The sequence below is a fragment of the Dysidea avara genome, chromosome 7 (genome assembly GCF_963678975.1).
Source record: "Dysidea avara chromosome 7, odDysAvar1.4, whole genome shotgun sequence".
Classification (NCBI taxonomy): domain Eukaryota; kingdom Metazoa; phylum Porifera; class Demospongiae; order Dictyoceratida; family Dysideidae; genus Dysidea; species Dysidea avara.
In genome coordinates, this window is record NC_089278.1 from 4,786,391 (window position 1) to 4,806,617 (window position 20,227).

The window sequence follows — 20,227 nt, forward strand, 5'->3', positions numbered from 1 at the left end:
TACAGGGAATGGTCACAATAACTTATATGGATTTGCTCACTATAGCTATCATTGGCTTTATATTATCATGATGCCCCCCCCCCACTTTGTTTATGTCTGCACACAGATTTAGCTGACCACACAATACACTGGAACAGCTATAGGTATTATAATAGCTATAATAGCTGACCAAGCATAGCCAGAAACATGACCCTTACATAATTCGGCAGCTACCAGATAGATCACATATTTCCGATGTGTATAGATTTGAAAGATTATGCAAACTTCATTTCCACTATTTTGATAGAAGCCCACTAAGGTCTTTGATAATTATAATCTTACATAAAATTTTACCATTGATGTTATTTCTCCTGGTTCCTGGAATACACAACTCTATTCAAGTCACTAGCCAACCTGTATCCTCCCCAGCTCCCCCATGCATTGGTTTAACTTTGAAACATTATATCCTAAGACTCCTACTAATTGTTCTAGACCATCACCGACGCCTCAGTAAAAGGTATCACAACTTCCAAGATATTTGGAAACCAATTTTTGTATGTATGACTAGTTAACTATCAAGTTACAAACCTACACGCATGAAAGTTCTATATTATTTTATTACTCACGAAGGAACATGTGTGCACAAAGCGAGTACATGTAAAACACAAACCGGAAGTATACTACACATATCCTTGCATATTACATATAAGTAAGTTCTACTGCCAAGCAGTATAGCTACATCTTAATATTGTATTACTAGAGAAGCTTCACAAGTCACCTCAAAGGCCTGGTTGGGGTATACAACTGACACAATAACAATCGGTTGGGAACAGGAACGTGATTGCTTCGGTTAGATCAGTTCTTTTTTCACCGCCACACACTACCATGGTCGCGTTTATCGTCACTTCATCACTCCAACTTGATGGCTGGCAGCAAGAACAGTCCTTCTTCATACTAATCTGATATAGCGGTTCGGAATCAGTACCCTTATTTTTTTGTTCTGCACTTGGTAAGTGCTCTGATTTACAATAACCGCCACAGATGAAGGCTGGGTATTTCACGGTGCATCCAGCATGAAGTCGAGAATCGTCTTCTTTATACACGGCTAATATTTGGCATCCCCAATCCTTTGCCTTCACTGTTTCCTCGCTACCCTCTACTACCAATATTGGCAATAAACACAGAACAACTGAAACCGACAAAACCTTCAACATCTTCACAAAAACACCAACTAACTTTTCCGCGCGCTCTTGCGATTTTTGCTTATCCAGAATTGCATTATATCACGCGAGTAAATACGCCAATAATCATTACGCAATTCCATTGTAAAACTAATTCAAATGATATAACACACAACTTTGTGCTGCACAAGTGACTGTTAATAGACTGTTGATACTTCATGATCATTTTTTTCTACTTCTCTTGCCAAGAGTAAATGCCATCTTATATACACAGTACACAATTCCAACAATGACCAGAGCAAACAGGTAGCAATACATCAAGCCTAGGTAAGCCACAGTGTTCTTTGCTAGTTCACAATGAGTGCTTCGATCACTATCTTCTGTATACAGCTTGTCCACCATGTAAGTTCCCAGTCCTAGCCAGATCAAGAAAAACGCAAATGTGAAGATTGGAAACAACATACAACAGTACATGATGTGGAGGATTCGAGCAGGACAGAAATCAATTGAGACGGTGAACGTAAGACAGCCGCAGACACATACAGCAAACACCATGACTGTGAACAGAGTCCCAGCAACCCTCAACCACCAATCCCATTTGAGTCCAAAACCATCAAGAGCTCTTTCACATGTTGAGTTAGGTTTCTCCGCTTCATCTTCATCATCATCATCAAAGTCAACTGCAAAAAAAATAATAAATTTAGAATGGCATGAATTGCTTACTACAAGCATCTATTCTATAATAATGCCATTGCATTTCTTTGAGGCCAAATAACTACTTCAGCATTTCTGGGGATTGAGAATTTCCTGTTCTTTGTTTGAACCTGCCCAACTCCCATTGCCAAAGGCTTCTTAATATCCTCTCACTTCAAAACTCTGGAAATTCCCATGATTCTCATGATTGATTCCTACTCCTGCTGTCTACAATATGTTGTACAAACAAGAATTGTTCCATGGTATCATGCAATGACCCCAAATTGCAAGCCACCAAATGTCAGTCTCATTCCACATCCCAGTATAGGAATTAAATTATTGAGTAACACTTGGGCTATTATTTGAGATAATATAGCAAAATATCTTAGGTACAAGATTAATTTTTATATAAAGGACATATTCATGCATTCCACTGAGCACCACCCAACTGAGTGAATTAAGGCATTGCCTGATAACAAAATGTCCCACACATTCTTAGCAAGTAATTCATACTCCAGTCACCATAACACCAGGGAAGTTTCTCATTCATAACAACTACACAATTATTCTTTAAAAGGAGAAAAAAAATTTCCACTCTCCACATTAAGGAAGAGAAGAGCCAATAAAACACCATTGTCAGATACATACAAGTCAGAAACTATGAGAAAAATAAGTTTTAAAGGCATCGCAAAGAGGAGGTGCCAGTTTATTTAGCTAGTATGGCTGGGGATAACCAATTCACAATGCAATAATAATAATTTAACAGATGGAGAGTAAAGAATTTATCCTGAAAGTATTTAGAAAGAGTGGGTCACACTTTAAAAAAATAGTGCTTTGGGTGACATAGGCCACAGCATGCTCAGTGTTAACAACCTATTCTGTGATATAGTTGGCTTCTATCCCATCTAAGACTTGTATTGTTGCTGATTATAGCATCATGTTCATCAACACTCCTTTGAAATGGATACCCACACATTGTTGGACAATAACTTGCTCATTTCTTGGCAAATAAGTGGTACATAGCATAGCACATTTTTTGATGGGATGGCATGGCAGCCCAGCTAGACTTTAGCTTGGCAAAAACTCATCCACATACTTTCATTGTACAACAGTCCAGCCCTTATGGAAGTCCCTGTGCTCTATGAATATACCTAACAGAATTTGGGCGACTAAAGGGCCAATGGGTAGGGCTGTGCTAGTCAGCAGTCCTGCTAGAAAAAAATATTTAACCTACCACTAGACATGTGGTTGACCATATCCACACAATTATACAGTCATGAGTTTTTTTCTCACACTGCAGAGATTATTGTAACATAGACCAACCACACTTGTTAGAGGCAAGAAAGCACAAAACATTGGGAAAAGAGTTATTTTCAGGCAATCGCTTTTCTACTTTTTCTCACACCAACGTTTCCCTTTTATATATACCACCACAGACAGTGAACTACACAAAACTTCAGCCGCATGAAATTATCAGAAGCATTCAATACTCTTTGTTAACTATGCAGTCTGGACACGGTCTAAGTGTTACCTAAATATATTACCCCTAATTGCATTGTTTTATTAGGTATTTCATGTGACTCTCAATAGCCACAACACAAAACTGAAGGGGTTCGCTGGGGATCATTAGATATTCAGAACGTGCTTCAAGTAAGCTTCAAGTAAGCTTCAAGAACAATTACTTTGTTTTGTGAAAAGCGCTTGAATTTTGGGTGAAATTAATAAGTTGTAGATTGGTGACACAACTTCACCAGATTTGTCACGTACGTACTCTATTAATGGATACAAAATGGTTTTTGTGTAGTGGCACTTAGAGCGCATCCAACCTCATCTGTTATGCAAACATCTGTGGAGTATACCTGAACCATGCTTATTTTACAAAGTGCATATTTTCATATTTGCTTAGGACATATAGCTCAATGTAATTATAGAGCCGTGTGACAGATGATATTCCAAACACATGTAATGTAAGGTCAACTTATTCTACCCTGAAGACTTCATTGGTAGACACAAACCAGCTCTAGACCACACTTACTAATGACTTCTTAATGACTTCTGAAGGACACACTTGTTCAAGTGTGTTCCAACAGAATCCAAGGAAACTTTGACAAGGTGGGTCAAAGATAAGCAAATTGGAACATGTACAGAATTGTAACACTACTCCTACACATACCAGTAGGACTACTGGGTGACTACCAATTAGGGTGTAGGTTTCTGTCCTTGTGAAACACTTGGTGGCCTCAATGGTCCATAATCCAATTATGTGCATACCACCTGACCAACACCCTTTAGCACATCCCTCAACTACATGGATGATGGAACCCAAAGTCTTGTAAAAGATAATAATGCAAAAAGAGCAAGGAAAAAGAAGCACTGTTTTATCTTGGTAGATATTTCTCTTCAATGCATCCTTATTGCTGGTGGACTCAGACAAAATGGTTTATGAAATTAAAAATCCACCCAGAATACTGAAATTGACTTGTAAGGATGCATAAATTTGTACAAAAGTTATTCTAGCACTGTTTGATATTATTGTGTAGCTACTACAAAAGGCTTCAAGCTGTACACATAGTTTGTGCTACATGTATAGTCTATGAAGTAATTACTTTATTTATATTATGTGGGTGACTTGTAATAATGTGCTATGAATTGACTAATTTCACTGCACAAGGTGGAGCAGAGTTAGCAGCCACAAATGATTCAATTGTCCTAACTGAGTAAACAGTACCGTCCCACCATCTCTTGACTATATATCCTGATTTCATGGAACTAGGATGGCTGCTTGACTACAGTAAATTATTGTACGACTGTTCTCTATTGTCCATACAGTACCCTGTATAGAACGATGACAAAGTGCTTTGTGTTACTACACAATTAGTATAACTGATAATTAGGAAACCTGCCATTGGATGATCAAGAAGAAATCTAATCTTAAGAAAAAGGCACAAAAACAGTCTGACTACAGTATTAGCCCATTACAGCCAAATTCTTAGCAACCATTGGCTGAATCACCAGATCACATCATGGTAACCATACAATATATCTAGTATGAAATAAGCACCTCAACTATGAATAACTGCAATCAAGTTATTACACACCAAAGTCTAAATTTGGTATAACCAGCCTGAATAAACAACAGAAACTGTTTATACAAAGATGTCTTCCGCTCCATATAGTATATAGTTACTCACAGCACAATCCATTCCACAACTGGTTTTCTTTGTGATTTATCTGACTTTCGTTGTTGCACTTTGCGTATATGTACTTGGTGTCCATCATGCCACAACAGCCCCTCCATCGTTGTATAACAATGTTTACACTATTTAGCTGACAACTTGAATGATTTAACTAGCCTAGCCTAACAAGAAATACTTTGTTATGTTATAATAATCATGTACTAAGTCTGGAAAGGATCCAACTGTCCCAGAATGGGACCACTAACACTAAGGGTGTGTCCATTTCAGTTCTGTAGTTGGTGCATGTCCACCTAAGCTCTGCTAAAACCAGTAATATCATCTCTTGTGTATTCATTGCCTATCTGTGTGAAACATGATTATGACAAGAGAAATTGGACAGTATAAAGGATAAGGCAACTTCTGTTTTCCTAACATATGGTACATCTGTTGGAGTCTATATAGAACGTGGCCACCAGAAGGAACAAGATAAGATTCTTAGCTCAGACACATGCTGCATCTAACTGACAGAAACGACACAAGACATGAAAGGGCTTCATCCCCCATCAACACAGTTAACATCATCAGCAGAACATGTTTACTCACTGCAACAAGCTAAACTTTGGTGATCCATTCCTTGGACCCTGTAGATAATGATGACAAAATAAAAAGAAATTCAGAAATTGTGCGAACTAGGTGGGTTTTTGCTGAGACAGTCGGATTCTTCAGCCTCTCTATAGGGATATATCCACTGAGATAAATTTGTGGACCATGAATTGGTGATTACCACATCGTCATTTTAGAACGCTCATTTCTTCACAATAGTTTGTTAATCTTCATGAAATTCACACCATAGTAAAGTACAAATAAAACTAATATCAGTAACCATTGGCCTACATGAAATATTTTCAAACATCGCTTAAGTGCATTGTATAGTGTATATCAACTAATCCTATCCCTCCAGCCCCAAGTTTTTGAAAAATCACACCACTGTTCTCTATGTAGTACACACCACACTACAATAACCAGTGAGAAACATGTCTACAACACAAGTTGTTACCAAACCACGACAGTACAGAGACTCATACCTAAGTCTTTGCTACATTGTCATAGCGATACATCACTTCAGGCAAAGACACAGAAAATGGGTACAGGGAAGGCATAAGTTGAAAGCATTGAGCTCTACCACCTGTATAAATGTGATAATCAAAACCTACTAACCTACTATGTGAATGGGGTGGTCAAGAGGTGGATGCAATGATGTTAACGTCTATATAATGATACTGCTACTTAATAATGTTAACATTGCAGCATCCCTTTGTTTGCCACCAACTTTCCTGTCTCCTTTTACATTCAGGCTTTTAAAAGACTGCACCCTACTTTCACAGCTTGATTGTTTTGACATAGCACCAGGCTCTTTATACCTCACTTTTTTCTATAGGAATAACAGAATGAGAAAGTTTGTACGTGTACAATTAAAAACATGACAACCGTAACTGTATTTGCCTAATGTTCTATTAGACCACTACAACTGGTAATTATGTTTCTGATCTGATGAAATTTAGCAACAATGCAACAATAAAAAGTAGGGTTGAAACAAGCATTCAACCCATTAACGGCCACTGCCACCATATGGCAGTATAGCATCATAACTCACTCATATAATAAACTTTAGCCTCGCTATAACTTGTAAAACGCGTTTCATAGAAAGATGCGCTAATACTGAAACTGACACGCCCATAGAGGTCCTGTTTCTAGGATAACCGGATCCGTGCAGTGTAATCTTTTATAATAGGCAAAGCAAACCGTTCTTCGAATTAAAAACCAGTAGCTGATAACCAAGAAAGTGTTATACATTGATGGAGACAGGTAAAGTCAACAGTCTGCTGCTTTATCCCAGATGTAGCATGGTGGTCACAAGTGCAGATACGCATGTGCAACAGCAAAAATGGGACAAATCATGAAGAAACCAGCTGTGGAATGGATTGCACTGCAAGTAAACTGTATAGAATAGTTCTTTCTTATAGTTAGAACAAGTCGACAAGGTTTCTACGTGATTTAGTGACCTGTGTGGCCTCAGTAATTAATTTGTGGGTAGCACTCACCCACATTGTCAGAGGGGCGCTAAATAGTGCAGACGCTGATGTTGGCTCATTCTAAGTACTTTAGAAAATTTCTCTGAGCAAAGCAGGCAAAGATTCGAGAGAAAGTGGCACTGTGGGTACTAGCATCAAGATTTACCCTTCCAGGTGTCAGCAATCACACAATAGTAGCTATACTATGCCTGAATGAGTGCCAATGACACTTGTCTATTCCAAAAAGTAAGCTATAGCAAGTGGCAAAATGGCTGCTAGCATCGAGAGATACCCTTCGAGTTTATTGTGTCAGTGCCACACTAACATTGCAGCATGGTGTAGCTATACTGAAGCAGTGTGTTAGCTCATTCTAAGTAGTTCAGAAACTTTCTTTGAGCGAAGCAAGTACAGAAAGAGTGAAAGAAAGTAGTAAACTGTGGCTGTTGGTAACAAGATCCACTCTTTGAGTTGATAGTGTCAGCACCACAACTTGTGGCACTAGTGCATCGGCCTAAATGATGTGTGTCTTGTCCAAATAGTAAGCTAACAGTAAGGCTATTGTGTATTTGGCTTAGCCGATTTTTGTTTGATCAATGTAGTAAACAACCATGAGCTAAACCACAAGTTACTAACTAGTTAGTCTCTGCCACAGGTTTCTATTGGATTTAGTACCCTCATTAAGCCTCTAGACATCAAAGGAAAATATACGTAAATTTTCTAAGGAATGCAATACGCCTTTTTAATAGTTAGTTGGGATTCCGTTATTTGTTCGGGCTGGTTTTTACCAAAGTTTAGACTTTGTTGTTTGATAACTTCCTTACGGTTGCTGTTATGTAAATGAAAACAACACAGTTGACCTTAGTTTATAGCTAGTATTTAGATCTATGGTTACTAAGTAGTTGTGTATTAGATGGTTAGTACAATGCGATTCAGAAATTCGGCCAGTGGTCCCAGAGAATTTGGCCACGAATGGGTTAAGATCACATGACCCAGCTCACATGATGCATTTGCCATCAGGAAGTGACATAACAAAGGCTATATACTATAGAGTTTGATTGACATAATTCTTGTCAGGAACATTAACATCAGTACTTTAATACAGTGTGTGCATCATTGTTGTTACTTGAAAAGGCTGTAAACTGTTTAAAGTCTTGTCACATGAATATGACTACTAGTAGCTAGTATTCATGAATATTCAATCATTAATAATAGAGAGTATATACTTGAATACTAAAAAACCATTATTGTTTCAGCCCGAATAAAAAAAACTGCCCAATGGTATTTATAGTTTACTGACTGCTCTATTAGGATATTATCAAGTTTTACTGATTAAAAATTATGAGACACTTGAACAGTTAAGTTAGACTTTGTATATTTGTTGCAGCCCTGTGTACATTTCCGAAATCTGGCTTTTTAAAATAAGCCAGCACCGATAATTAAAAAAAAACAAAAAAAAAAACATGTTTGGCTTTTGCATCATACCTCTATAGACCGTAGCAGTTACTCTGATTCGTTCCCAACCACAAAAGGTTTGAGCTATGATGGTTCGAATGTTAACTTATCCACATACCACATTTGTGTCTCAGTTTTTATGTGTGAAAGGAAAAAGGAGAAAAAAAAGAAAAACTAAGCTGAACTTTTGAGGGGTCATATGTATGCTGGAACGATTATGCCTGAGATGATTGGTATGTGGACTACTCAAGGTGTGAGGAGTGCATTTCCACTGTAAAAAATTGCCCCATCAGGGGAGAAGGTAGCACAGAGCTATGTACTATGGTGCGGAGCACTGATCCTAATTCTTTATCACTAATTGTTGATGGCTAGGAGCTACCATACCATTACCGGCAGGAAGAACTACCACTACATAGATGTTAAATTGACATAAAAATATAGTCGTTGTAGTAGGTGCATGTGGCAATAATGGACAATTCATTGTGGGTGCATGTAAGTGTTTCTGATCTTACGATGGTATACAAACAAGTATATTTGGCTGGTCCTGAGGTGTACATTCCAGTGCATACACTGAGGACAGGTGGTGAGATGATTTGGCACAGTGTATGATATTAGTCACTAGAGACCTGTAAAGAAGACTACTACAAGCCTGTGTAGCAAGGAGTCAGAAACATGCTATTAAAACTGTTGAATGCAGTAAACATCCCAGACCAGGTGGTGACTTGTCTCATATTTCATTAAGGGTTGATTATTAGTCACTATCAACAAAACTAGCATTAAGATGCTCAGATCCTAAGCAAGATTAGCAGCACAGCATAGCAGCCATTTGTTTTAGGTACCACACACTATCAAATGGTATTTGAAACAAGCACCATTAATAACCTCTAATAATACAATCAGTATTATTGCATTGAAATATTACAGTGGGCTACATAAAATTAAGGTGGGGAGGCTGAATTGCAAATAGTGGGGCAGATTTAGTATGAGTAGCTATGGCATAATAAGGAATACTATTGAATATCAAGACATGTCCTGCGGCCCAAGAAACCGGCACGCAACACTCGTGAGTATATTGACAGGAAGAACGAAAACACAATTTTTGCACCGCCGTAGCTCTGTGGTACCTTGATGAAACAAAACGATTTTTGCTGTGGACACGCCCTCCAACTTCAGTACTCCACATTCCAAATTTAAGTGAAATCGGTTCAAGCGTTCCCAAGATATGTGACTTCAAAAATTGACTTAGTTTCTTCCTCTTTTCGCACACTTACAAAAACTGCTATAAAACGTGAACATCTTATCCAATTACCTTGAAATTTGGCACACAGAAGAGGGATATAAAGGCGCATCTCTGTACTAACTTTGGCTGGAATACGATAAACAGGCAAGGAGTTATTAGTGATTATTCACGAAAAAATAACACCAATGTGTTGTCATGCCTACAGGGTAAACCGCTTATGGGAAGAAGCTGAAAATCGGTGGGTGAATAGGTTAACTATTGAACCTCAGACCTTTTGTGGTTTGAAAGAAATCGAGCTAAAAACCAGGAAGATACAACAAAAAAAACCAACAGTGTATGACAATTATGCAATCGAGATTAGCTAATAAAAAACCACTACTTGCCACGCTTACCAGAAAAACCATTGGGATAATGCTTTGAAATTCGCTGTACAGATGGAGTAATCATCTTAGAAAGGCTCTTCACAGTCAATGGTGTAGAAGAATCAGACTTAAAGCCATGGATTTATAACATGAAATCCAACTTGGTGTAGCAAGTCACCCTGAAAAGAATTCAAGAGATCAGCTAGAAACAAGTAACCTGTATAGAGATCAGCTACAAACAAATCACCCTGTAGAGAGATCAGCTACAAACAATTCACCCTGTAGAGAGATCAGCTAGAGGAAATTACCTTGTAGGGAGTTCAACTACGTAGTTCAGCTACAAAGAAACCACCATGTAGAGAGTTCAGCAGCAAACAAATCACCTGTAGAGAGAGTTCAGCTACAAACAAATCATCCTGTAGAGAGATCAGCTAGAAGAAGTTACTTAGTAGATAGTTCAGCTACAAACAAATCACCCTGTAGAGGGATCAGCTAGAAGAAGTTACCTTGTAGAGAGTTCAGCTACAAAGAAACCATCATGTAGAGAGTTCAGCGGCAAACAAATCACCTGTAGAGAGAGTTCAGCTACAAACAAATCATCCTGTAGAGAGATCAGCTAGAAGAAGTTACCTTGTAAAGAGTTCAGTTACAAAGAAACCATCATGTAGAGAGTTCTGTAATAAATATATGTATTCTATATATATATATATATATAATTACTGATAAAATCAGAAATATTTAACATCTGCTTCATCTTTTCTTCTTCCTGTGGTAAAGAAAGAGATCGGTTAAAAAAGTCCCAAAGCCAGCCATAGGCCAGCTTTGGGGTATACAAATACAAAAAGAAGTGAAATCTAATCCAAAACAGCCAAGCAGTAAAAAAAAAGTGCGGTCCTCAAAAAGGCCATTGTGAAAAAAGATGTGAAATCCAAGGTGGCGGCCAAGAAATGGCTGTGATGGTAGGTTAATGGTAAAATTTTTAATAACGACAATTCAGGTGAATTTGCTTTCACAATGGCCTTTTTGAGGGCCACACTCTTTTTTTTACAGCTTGGCTGTTTTGGATTAGATACTGTTATCATGGGTCACCTATTAAGTGATGGCATTCATAGCAACCAGTACTCTCAAAGAAGAAACTTCTACAAGATCCCAACTAACGTGTACCATCTACTAGAGATTCGTAGCACAGAACTGTGGCGGGAATCCCATTTCCAACCAACAGTGTTTGAAAAATACATGTATGGCTATATGTGACCCAGTCTGGGAAAACTGGTCTTATTGCCTATTGAAAGTATTGACAAATGCTGAATTTAAATATTCACTGTGCTGTAGCTTGCCAATGGTTGAAGCTATGTGTACCAAATTTTCCCACGTTTTACACCAATTCCTTACCTTTAAGAGCATCCACTGTATACAAGTAGCCAACAGCTAACTTTCCCACTGTTTTAGATAGTTTCTAAACCAAGATTGGCTGTATCAGGAAAAGGGGTCAGAGATACTTAAAAATATTAAAGAGGAATGAATTAGGCCAAGTTATGGGCCATTCAGGTCTCAAAACTGGCTAAAATAAAAGGAAATTTACAGCACAGGTCTTTATTTAACACCATGGTGATGTACAGCCACACAGAGCCATCCCCAGGCTGGCCAGAGCTCCATTAGGGCCCCAGACCACTTGTACGGATCACCATCGTGCTTGGGAAAGCAACCAGCAAAAACAGACCACTCAAGTCTAGTTGAATTTGATAGTTTATTCATGTAGCTTTGTGTTCTTGGTGAAAAATCTGATCTGCTGTCATGGGCAATAAGATCGGTTTTCCCAGACCCAGTCACATATAATGGTTGTGTACAGTCAATAGGAATGGAAATTTCCAAATATAAGCTTGGGTGTTGGTGATTAAGTAGCATGGATTGGTGTAAAGGTGAGTTGGATGGACAGACAGCTTTAGGTTTGTCCAGGATACCAGAGCTTATGAGCCGTTAAAGAGACACTTGGTGTCACCAGGAGTACAAAATAACAAACAATTTCTATCCACACACAAAATTGTTATGGAAACAAAGATAGCACAAAGTGAAAATTATGGCTTCACATCAAAATGGATGAGCACCGCAAACAAGTTGAACCAAAGGCCAAGGTAATACACATACCCTCCTTATCCATAATGTATCCACTGTGTTGACAACTTGGAAAATGGTCATTGGAAAACATAAAACCTGGCTATTGCTAAGCAATTCTGTTTCAATGTAAGTCTAGGTTTTCAGTTAATAAACTGATAGACTATATACTACCATTTTTCATGATACAATGTACCATCAAACATTAGTTGTTTTCTATACTGCAAAGAATCCAACAAATAGTGCCTTCCTTATTGTTGGCATGCGTGGAAATGAAGGATCTGAAAACTGGCCATATCAGATGTACTACATTATCTCATTATCACTAAGTTGGCAATAGAGCAAAACAATTGGTCCATGATTAACAGTGGTTTACACACATACCAGGAACAGAATCAAGTCCCACTTCTGGAATCATTTCATTCATAACTTTGACCCCCTCAACCCCCATACACTGCACTACCACTGTCCCTGTAGTCGGTGTGTTACTGATCATTTCTCGATTAACTACACACTGTTTTAGACAATTTATCATGTGTTCTTTTATTACTATTTTATAATTACTACTTTTGGCTGTAGGAACAAGCCTACAGACCTTTAGTACACCATGTGTATTGTCAATTCTTATATCTGTGTGTGTACCTAAGCTCATGCTTGTATGTGTGTACTATAAAGCATTAATAAATAAATAAAATAAATACTTTTCTCACTACCCAACTAGCCAGTACTACAGTGTACTTCATTGCTAATTCTTTCCTGTGGAAACTCAAAATGTGGGACAACAATGCAAAGGCTTATTTAAAGAGAAATTCAACTCATCTTTAAATACTGTAATCAAGTAGCCTGTAAAGTTTTAAAGTTTGGTAACCACTACAGGAAATTTATTGCACATAGGTGGAGAATATACTATCTTACGTATGTATAGCCAGGAGTTATATAGAGACACTACTGTGTTTATATGCAGCATAAGATGTGTGATAGCACTTACTGAACTGTCCGAATGCTGCTGTCAGCCACACCAGTATGGTCACCACCAGTAACAGTATCATGGCTAGTGGATGGAACATACCGTGTACAGTAGAAGATCGGACCAGACACGAACTCACCACAACATAACAGACTTGACAGTGGGGCAGACTGCAATTTGTGGCATGCCTGCGTGAAGTAGCCCTGTACAGCATCGGTGTTGATCGATAGCTTGTGACCTGGACAGAGAAGTACAAGTGGTCAACAAACACATCATCCAAAGTTGCAATATTTATTGAATATGGCAACCGCTACACAGAACGGAATGTATAAAGATCTAGCTTCAGAGCATTACACAACAACACAGATCGCTCTTTTTTCGAGTAGATTAACAATAGACGGTGGTATTGTTTATAGACGCTACTATTTGTAACTCACCTTTCCCCATCTTAAAATGGCCGATCACTTGCTGGGATCGTGCGGACAATACACGGCAAGATATCCGGGATCCAGTGAAACTATTTCGATTGTGGGTTTGTAGTCAAGTAACCATGGCCAGCAGAAAAGGTACGTGTAAAACTTCCATCTTGGATAATAAACACCTCCGTGTTGGTTATCCGCGATGGTGGTATTTACCCTCATATGTTTACTAAGTGCGGTGTTAGTTATGGTAATGCAAGCAAAGAAACGAAGAAGCAAGCATGCTCCTAAGAGGCCAGACGTATCGAAGCTCGTAAGGAAAAGGTTTGGAACACAAAATTTATTAACTACATACTTGCGAAATAATTTCTCCTCTTGAAGCTTACCTAATAGCGCGCCAGTTCCGCGCCATGTTTCCGTATCTTCGAATGATGACCTGGGAGACGATGATGAGTACGATACCACGGAATCCGACTTCAGTGACGAGGAGGAGCAGGAAGACCCCGTGGATTATTGTAGAGGTTGGCACTTGTATTTTAAATAAGTGGAAGCATTTTGATGCTGTACCTGGCTATGTACATGCAGTACTAATACCCACTTAATTCCTAATATTGTCTCCCACAGGTGGCTACCACCCAGTACAGCTTGGTGACATCTACAACAGTCGCTACTGTATTATTCGCAAACTGGGTTGGGGACATTTCTCAACAGTTTGGCTGGCTAGAGACAGCAAGTAAGCTATAGTCAACATTATTGATCATGATGTTGCTTTATTCTAACCAAAAGAAATTGCTCTTGTTTGAAATTTAACAGATTCCACACCTTGACAATGCCATTTGCACAAGTGTGTGTACATATTTAGTTAGTAATGCAGTTTATTTAGGGACATTTTTCTCTATAAATAATTTGTGGTAGAATATCAAGCATAACTCTAATACCTATTCAGGGGTATTAATAGTATTCGTGAGACCATGTCTGTCTCTTGTCATAAACACACACTTTGTATACAAGAAGAATCTAAAACATTTTAACATGACTGTTAAGTTCATGGACTGTTTACTCATTTTAATTCACCAATTAATTGTTCGCACCCAGGGTTGCTCGATGTGTAGCTCTGAAGGTGGTCAAGTCAGCTAAACGTTACACAGAAACTGCTGTGGATGAGGTGAAGCTATTGGAGAAGATTGCATCTGGCGATAGGGGTCAGATGGGAAGAGAAAATGTTATAGAATTATTTGACCAGTTTAAAATACATGGCATTAATGGGACTCGTATCCTTCACAAATACCTCACATATTTTGCAATCCTTTACCATCTCTCAAAGATATCTGCATGGTGTTTGAAGTGCTTGGAGACAATTTACTCAAGTTAATAATTCAACAAAAATACAAGGGTCTTCCCCTACCTACAGTCAAATCAATCACAGCTCAGGTGCACTATGTACTTTCTACATCAATGTATTGATGGTATAATATATTGACGATATGTAGGTGCTCCGTGGGCTGTATTACATGCACACCCATTGTGGGATCATTCACACGGACATGAAACCAGAGAATGTTCTTGTCACTATTAGTGATAAAGAAATCAGTGAACTAGCATCTAAGGAGGTTACGTCTCCATCAGCAGGTGGGTGTTGCTACAGAATAGTGCATTTGACATCAGCTCCACCCCCTTTTAGTAAGTACAGCTCCCAGTGGACCTAGAGTTAAGGATGTAAGTCACACTGTTACCCTTGATGTGCAAACATGGTGACCTGTTTCTGTAATAGCCTTCAGCGTTGTCCAAAAACCAAAAGAAAAAGTTGAAAAAGAAACTCAAAAAGCAGCAAGAGTCAAGTAGCAAGTCAGAGGCTGGACAAAAGGAGGATGAAGCCAGCACGCAGCGATCAGCTGATGATCTGATGGATGTTGCCCAATCACCTGTGCTACCAGAAGGTAAACATGGTCTGTATATAGATTGGTGCCATTATGATGTGTTGGTGCTCCAGAAATGAATGGTGAGAAGATGACAGACGTTAAACACACCCACCCTGATGAGGATGATCAACTCCATGATATGCATGACAGCAGTACTAACAATGCTTTAGGTACCGTGGCTGGCCTAGTGTGGTGATGTACATTATTGTGGTTGTCATTTACATAACAAAATGCGTCACAGTAACCACATTTTAATGTGCTTACACTAATTAGTTCATTTCCCATTTTTGTTTACTGGCAGCAAATCCATTAGATCTCAAAGTGAAGATAGTTGATCTTGGTAACGCCTGTTGGGTGGTAAGTAGTGAAACAGACACCTCCATGTGTCACTATAGCTATGCTAGGATCATCACTTCACTGAGGATATTCAGACAAGACAGTATCGGTGTTTAGAGGTACTGTTAGGTAGTACATATGGACCTTCAGCTGATATCTGGAGTATGGCTTGTATGGTGAGATTTATCATCTGTGGTGTTGTGTGTGTGATGATAATGGCTTTACTGTACAGGTATTTGAACTAGCAACAGGTGACTATTTGTTTGAACCACACTCTGGAGCAGATTACAGTCGAGATGAAGGCATGATAGCTTACATATTGTCTACACTTAGTTAATAATAATTTGTAGACCACATTGCACATATTATTGAATTACTTGGACCAATTCCGAAAAGCATTGCACTGTCTGGCTACTACTCACAGGAATTCTTCAACAGGAAAGGTAAGATCCTCCTTGCTCTAATGGATGTGTCAAGTTGATCATGCTTCTATATAGGGGAACTAAGGCATATAAAGCAACTTAAACCTTGGTAAGTTACTGATTAATATGGTAAACTAGTGTGACCAATTGTGACTGTAACAGGTGTTTATATGATGTGCTTATTGACAAGTACAAGATGCCATCTAAAGATGCTAAAGACATGTCAGATTTTCTTACCCCCATGCTGGTTTATGCTCCAGACAAGAGAGCAACAGCAGAACAGTGTCTCCAACACCCCTGGTTATCTGATTATGTAACCAGATAGTAGTGAACAATTTAAATTTAAAAAGGAAAAAAAATAACATACAAAATACAACAGTGGCATTTTAAATGCAGCCTACTCAACAACAATAACAGCAAATTGCATTTCTATTTTATTTTACAAAGATGTCTGAACTTGATTTCATGTGAAGATTTTTAAAGTTGCTCTGTGCATGTGGCAACTTCAAAAAGTTGTATTGCTACCGGCAACACTCAGTCCACTGTAAGTTATCACTTGAGTGCATCTGGTCGTCTTGAGTAGATGTGGGCAAGCTCCCCCATAACAAAATACTATTAGCTATAACATAACACATGCCAAAAATAACATTTAAATTTCACAGCTGGTGTATGGAAACTTACAGTTATGGTCGAGCCTCTCGTGTGGTTGTACACATGCAGAATGGAACATCCAAAAGTGACCATTGTTGCAAGACTTTAGACATGGGTGACATGGTAGCATCACGTGATAACCAACTATGTTGCCACTACACAAATAATCAACGCATTATCATCCATTACAAATCAACAAACATCTAATAAAGAGCTTGTACTTACCAAAGTGCACATGCAATATCCTTTATTCTACACTCGCAGTGACGCGTCTCGTAATCCTCTTCTACAAGTACCGTAGCTCTGTAAACACAAATATTTATAAACGAAATTTTAAATATTATAACAATAGTACACATTTGTTTACATCCCTAAGGCGTCCCCTTACGGCTACACTTACCCTGAAGGAGGTAAATCAGTAGAATATAACTCTACTCGCGTGTCAGCTAGTAAGATGGCCTTCATTCCTCTCACGCATAAAGTACTCTGACAGAAAACGCACTCCAGATTGTAGACTGGTTTCCACTTGAAGCTGGGATGAAGCGCACATTCTTGATGCGGCGAAAGTCTTGAAACACTAACGTTTAAGTCGGTCATGTAGTACTGGTGTAAGGAACGATTCACTTCAAACAAGCCGTCTGATTCAAACCAAATTTAACATGCGCTACATTTAAGGCAAACAAAAAAACCAAACTGCATTTTTGGCCATGGAAACACGTTCATCACGTGACTCTTTGCATACGCTAATATAAACACTACGAATATGGTTAACTATTAAAGGTTAGTTGCTGTTCTTCTATCTGTGCATCAATTTGTTGAAGGGAAAACTGCAGGGTCTCCACTTCATCCATTTTCCCTTGTTCTCTAGCTTGCTCCAAGTAAGTTAGTAACTGTCGTCGTTGGATAACAAAAGGGTCTTCATGATCAACATCATCTGCTTGACCAGTTCCTGCCAATGACGCAGGTACCCAAGTGCTTGGTGAAAATTGCATATCTGAAGTAAACTCAACAGATGCAACATCTGGAATGTCTTTCACGTAAGAAACTTTTACAGACTTTTTAGATTTTTGTTGCTGTTCCAGTGCATGTTTTTGTGCCTCTTTTCGCTGAGCTTCTTCTAACTGAGCTCGTTCTTCTAAGTCTTTTCTACGCTTCTCTCTGATTTGTTCAAGTATTTCAGGTGTGGGGAGTGGTCTGAGTCCAATCATGTGATCTTGGAGATACTGGTTGACGTAATACTGAATACCATTTTGAATTTTTAATGACTTTGATGAAGGGTCCTCTCCTTGCTTTTTATCTAAGGACATGATCTTCTTGCTGAGTAATAATGAAGAAGATCAAATACAATTGCAATATCATACAACAACCTTAATTGACTGAGTGACTCGTAGTTTCGAATAAGATCCTGATACACTTTCTGTGTAGATTCCAAAGAGAAGGTTGACAGCCCACCACTACAACAGATAGAATATATGTATCCAACCTTTTACAAGCAGACATATTATTCAGATGTGAAAGTACATAAATTAATGTATCTGCCATGCAACAAAAGCCATGTTGTGTGTAATAACAATAGGCTTCCCTCGAGGCAGATGTAATCTTTGTAGCATCCCTCGTATACACATGACACAAATGTTACTATGTGTCTGTGCAATTGAAGATGCCAGTGAACCACCAGGCAGACAGACTAACAAAGACTACTGTCAGAGCTAACAGCAGGAAGCTAGCAATTAAGAAATTCACAAACTGTTTTGTGAAACGATAAATTGTAATATACACCTGATTAACACTTACTATAAAGCATCTGCCATCTCAATGTAAATTGGTCGTAAGTTATTAGCTTCTTGTTGGATATCCAATAGTTTCTATAGCACATAAAACTATATGAGGGAACAAACAAAATACAAAGTACTTGATATAGTGATGATATTGGAGGTATAATGGAATCACTCATTAGCTTCAGTTTCCTGGTAGTTATATCACAACACTAATCACTCACAATGTAATTATGAAATAATTGATACTTACCTGTCCATCAACTCATCACATGTCTCACAGAGTCGAACTCCTTCCCGTTCATCCTCCTCTGAATCAGAATCTTCAGTGGTTACTCTTTTTCGTTTCTTGGACGAAGCAACAGAAAGGGGATCCCATCGACCAGTGTCATAAACAATGAGACCTGGTTGAATATAAACAATATGCCAACATATTATGATCACAACAAGATACTCACGTGCTTCAGTAAATAATAGGAACACGGAACATTTCTTGCACATGATTGAACCACACAACCGACAATGATGTCGTCTCCTGCGCACATTAAAAGATTTGGCACACCAACGACAATGTGGGACCTCTGAGTTTAGTTTCCACGGCACAACAGTCTTTTCCAGTTCTGTAATTGCAATCCACATAAGCTCACAGAACAAAGATGGATAAACAAACCTTTTCGTTTCTTTGCATTACTCTCTGTTGACACCAACTTCATTAACTATAAACAACATAGCGACAATAACAATATAATATCAAATTCCTACTACTAACCTTTTCTAAACGTATAGTTACTTTGTTCACCTCCACAGTGATTTGAGATATTCGATTTTCCCTGTGATTCCTGAACTCTCCTCCGTGGTCACGCTGGTAGCCTAGTATAATAATCATACCAATGGTATCATATGGTCTAGCATACCTAAGCGTTGTGGGTCCCACTGCAGCGGGTCAATTCCGGTCACATTGTTAACTGTGGAAGTGTCCTGACCGACTGGTAAGACCTGAGGCCCCGCTACAGCGGCTGCCCCACCAGCGTCAATCTGTCGCTCCTTGCTGACCAGCTTTAGCTTGGCTTTGTTCAACAATCCTCTAAGGTTTCCTCCCGTCTTCGCCTTGATCTCTTCATCCCCGTGTTCTGTACGCGAATGCTCCACGAGTCGTTGAACCGAATGCATGTCAATGTAACATATTGGGCAAATGAATCCCTCTTGAATCGTGGCTGATTCTGCCATAACTCACCAAACACTGAAAGCACGTGTTTCAAATTAAAACCTACTACTCTAATAGAACGCACGGGTGACAAGAATTTTCCGCCTTACGAAATCTCGTGACCAGGGTACACCCAATCGGAAGCGGATGTGGTGTGCTGCTCGACCAAGATGTAAACGAAAGAGCAGTCGAATTTCTTATTCCACAAATAGCTATCAAACCGTAGATATTCCCTACTCAAAGAGTCAAACACTTAACAATAAATTT

At 38.7% G+C, this 20,227-nt stretch overlaps 4 protein-coding genes across 4 annotated transcripts; 1 reads left to right on the forward strand and 3 right to left on the reverse strand.

Moving 5' to 3' along the window:
• Positions 1-578: 578 nt before the first annotated feature.
• LOC136259603 (uncharacterized) lies at positions 579-13,829 on the reverse strand. The gene is made up of 4 exons (XM_066053081.1): positions 13,672-13,829; positions 13,374-13,472; positions 13,256-13,318; positions 579-1,840 (listed from the first exon to the last, which is right to left on the reverse strand). Exons 1-4 carry the CDS (start codon positions 13,679-13,681, stop codon positions 1,383-1,385), a joined length of 630 nt encoding a protein of 209 aa, XP_065909153.1. The 5' UTR covers positions 13,682-13,829; the 3' UTR covers positions 579-1,382.
• Positions 13,726-16,791, forward strand: LOC136259600 (SRSF protein kinase 3-like). Its single transcript, XM_066053079.1, has 16 exons — positions 13,726-13,800; positions 13,899-13,977; positions 14,035-14,174; positions 14,278-14,386; positions 14,749-14,924; positions 14,978-15,084; positions 15,144-15,282; positions 15,335-15,369; positions 15,425-15,590; positions 15,644-15,742; positions 15,874-15,929; positions 15,977-16,084; positions 16,141-16,210; positions 16,259-16,351; positions 16,406-16,439; positions 16,493-16,791. The coding sequence occupies exons 1-16, from the start codon at positions 13,785-13,787 to the stop codon at positions 16,653-16,655; spliced, it is 1,590 nt and encodes a 529-aa protein (XP_065909151.1). The 5' UTR covers positions 13,726-13,784; the 3' UTR covers positions 16,656-16,791.
• Positions 16,653-17,695, reverse strand: LOC136259604 (protein FAM72B-like). Its single transcript, XM_066053082.1, has 4 exons — positions 17,382-17,695; positions 17,207-17,284; positions 17,012-17,136; positions 16,653-16,949 (listed from the first exon to the last, which is right to left on the reverse strand). Exons 1-4 carry the CDS (start codon positions 17,576-17,578, stop codon positions 16,852-16,854), a joined length of 498 nt encoding a protein of 165 aa, XP_065909154.1. The 5' UTR covers positions 17,579-17,695; the 3' UTR covers positions 16,653-16,851.
• On the reverse strand, positions 17,680-20,058 carry LOC136259602 (rabenosyn-5-like). Its single transcript, XM_066053080.1, has 9 exons — positions 19,671-20,058; positions 19,526-19,626; positions 19,427-19,472; positions 19,215-19,376; positions 19,010-19,160; positions 18,894-18,948; positions 18,776-18,846; positions 18,349-18,435; positions 17,680-18,298 (listed from the first exon to the last, which is right to left on the reverse strand). Exons 1-9 carry the CDS (start codon positions 19,981-19,983, stop codon positions 17,749-17,751), a joined length of 1,536 nt encoding a protein of 511 aa, XP_065909152.1. The 5' UTR covers positions 19,984-20,058; the 3' UTR covers positions 17,680-17,748.
• Between the last annotated feature and the right edge of the window lie 169 nt (positions 20,059-20,227).

Bases quoted from the DNA above. Each gene is read 5' to 3' on its own strand.
- LOC136259603 (XM_066053081.1), bottom strand. The intron at 13,319-13,373 runs GTGAGTTCGTGT...TCCATCCACTAG, and splicing joins GTCAAGTCTGTTATGTTGTG to CCATGATACTGTTACTGGTG. The intron at 1,841-13,255 runs GTAAGTGCTATC...TTTTTTTTGCAG, and splicing joins AGCAGCATTCGGACAGTTCA to TTGACTTTGATGATGATGAT.
- LOC136259602 (XM_066053080.1), bottom strand. From the start codon at position 19,983: ATGGCAGAATCAGCCACGATTCAAGAGGGATTCATTTGCCCAATATGT. The intron at 18,847-18,893 runs GTACTTTGTATT...TATGTGCTATAG, and splicing joins CAATATCATCACTATATCAA to AAACTATTGGATATCCAACA. The intron at 18,436-18,775 runs GTAAGTGTTAAT...TATCTGTTGTAG, and splicing joins GAGATGGCAGATGCTTTATA to TGGTGGGCTGTCAACCTTCT.
- LOC136259604 (XM_066053082.1), bottom strand. From the start codon at position 17,578: ATGACCGACTTAAACGTTAGTGTTTCAAGACTTTCGCCGCATCAAGAA. The intron at 17,285-17,381 runs GTAAGTGTAGCC...TTGTGTTTACAG, and splicing joins ACTGATTTACCTCCTTCAGG to AGCTACGGTACTTGTAGAAG. The intron at 17,137-17,206 runs GTAAGTACAAGC...TTATTTGTGTAG, and splicing joins GATATTGCATGTGCACTTTG to TGGCAACATAGTTGGTTATC.
- LOC136259600 (XM_066053079.1), top strand. The intron at 15,283-15,334 runs GTGGGTGTTGCT...ACCCCCTTTTAG, and splicing joins GGTTACGTCTCCATCAGCAG to TAAGTACAGCTCCCAGTGGA. The intron at 15,370-15,424 runs GTAAGTCACACT...TTTCTGTAATAG, and splicing joins GTGGACCTAGAGTTAAGGAT to CCTTCAGCGTTGTCCAAAAA.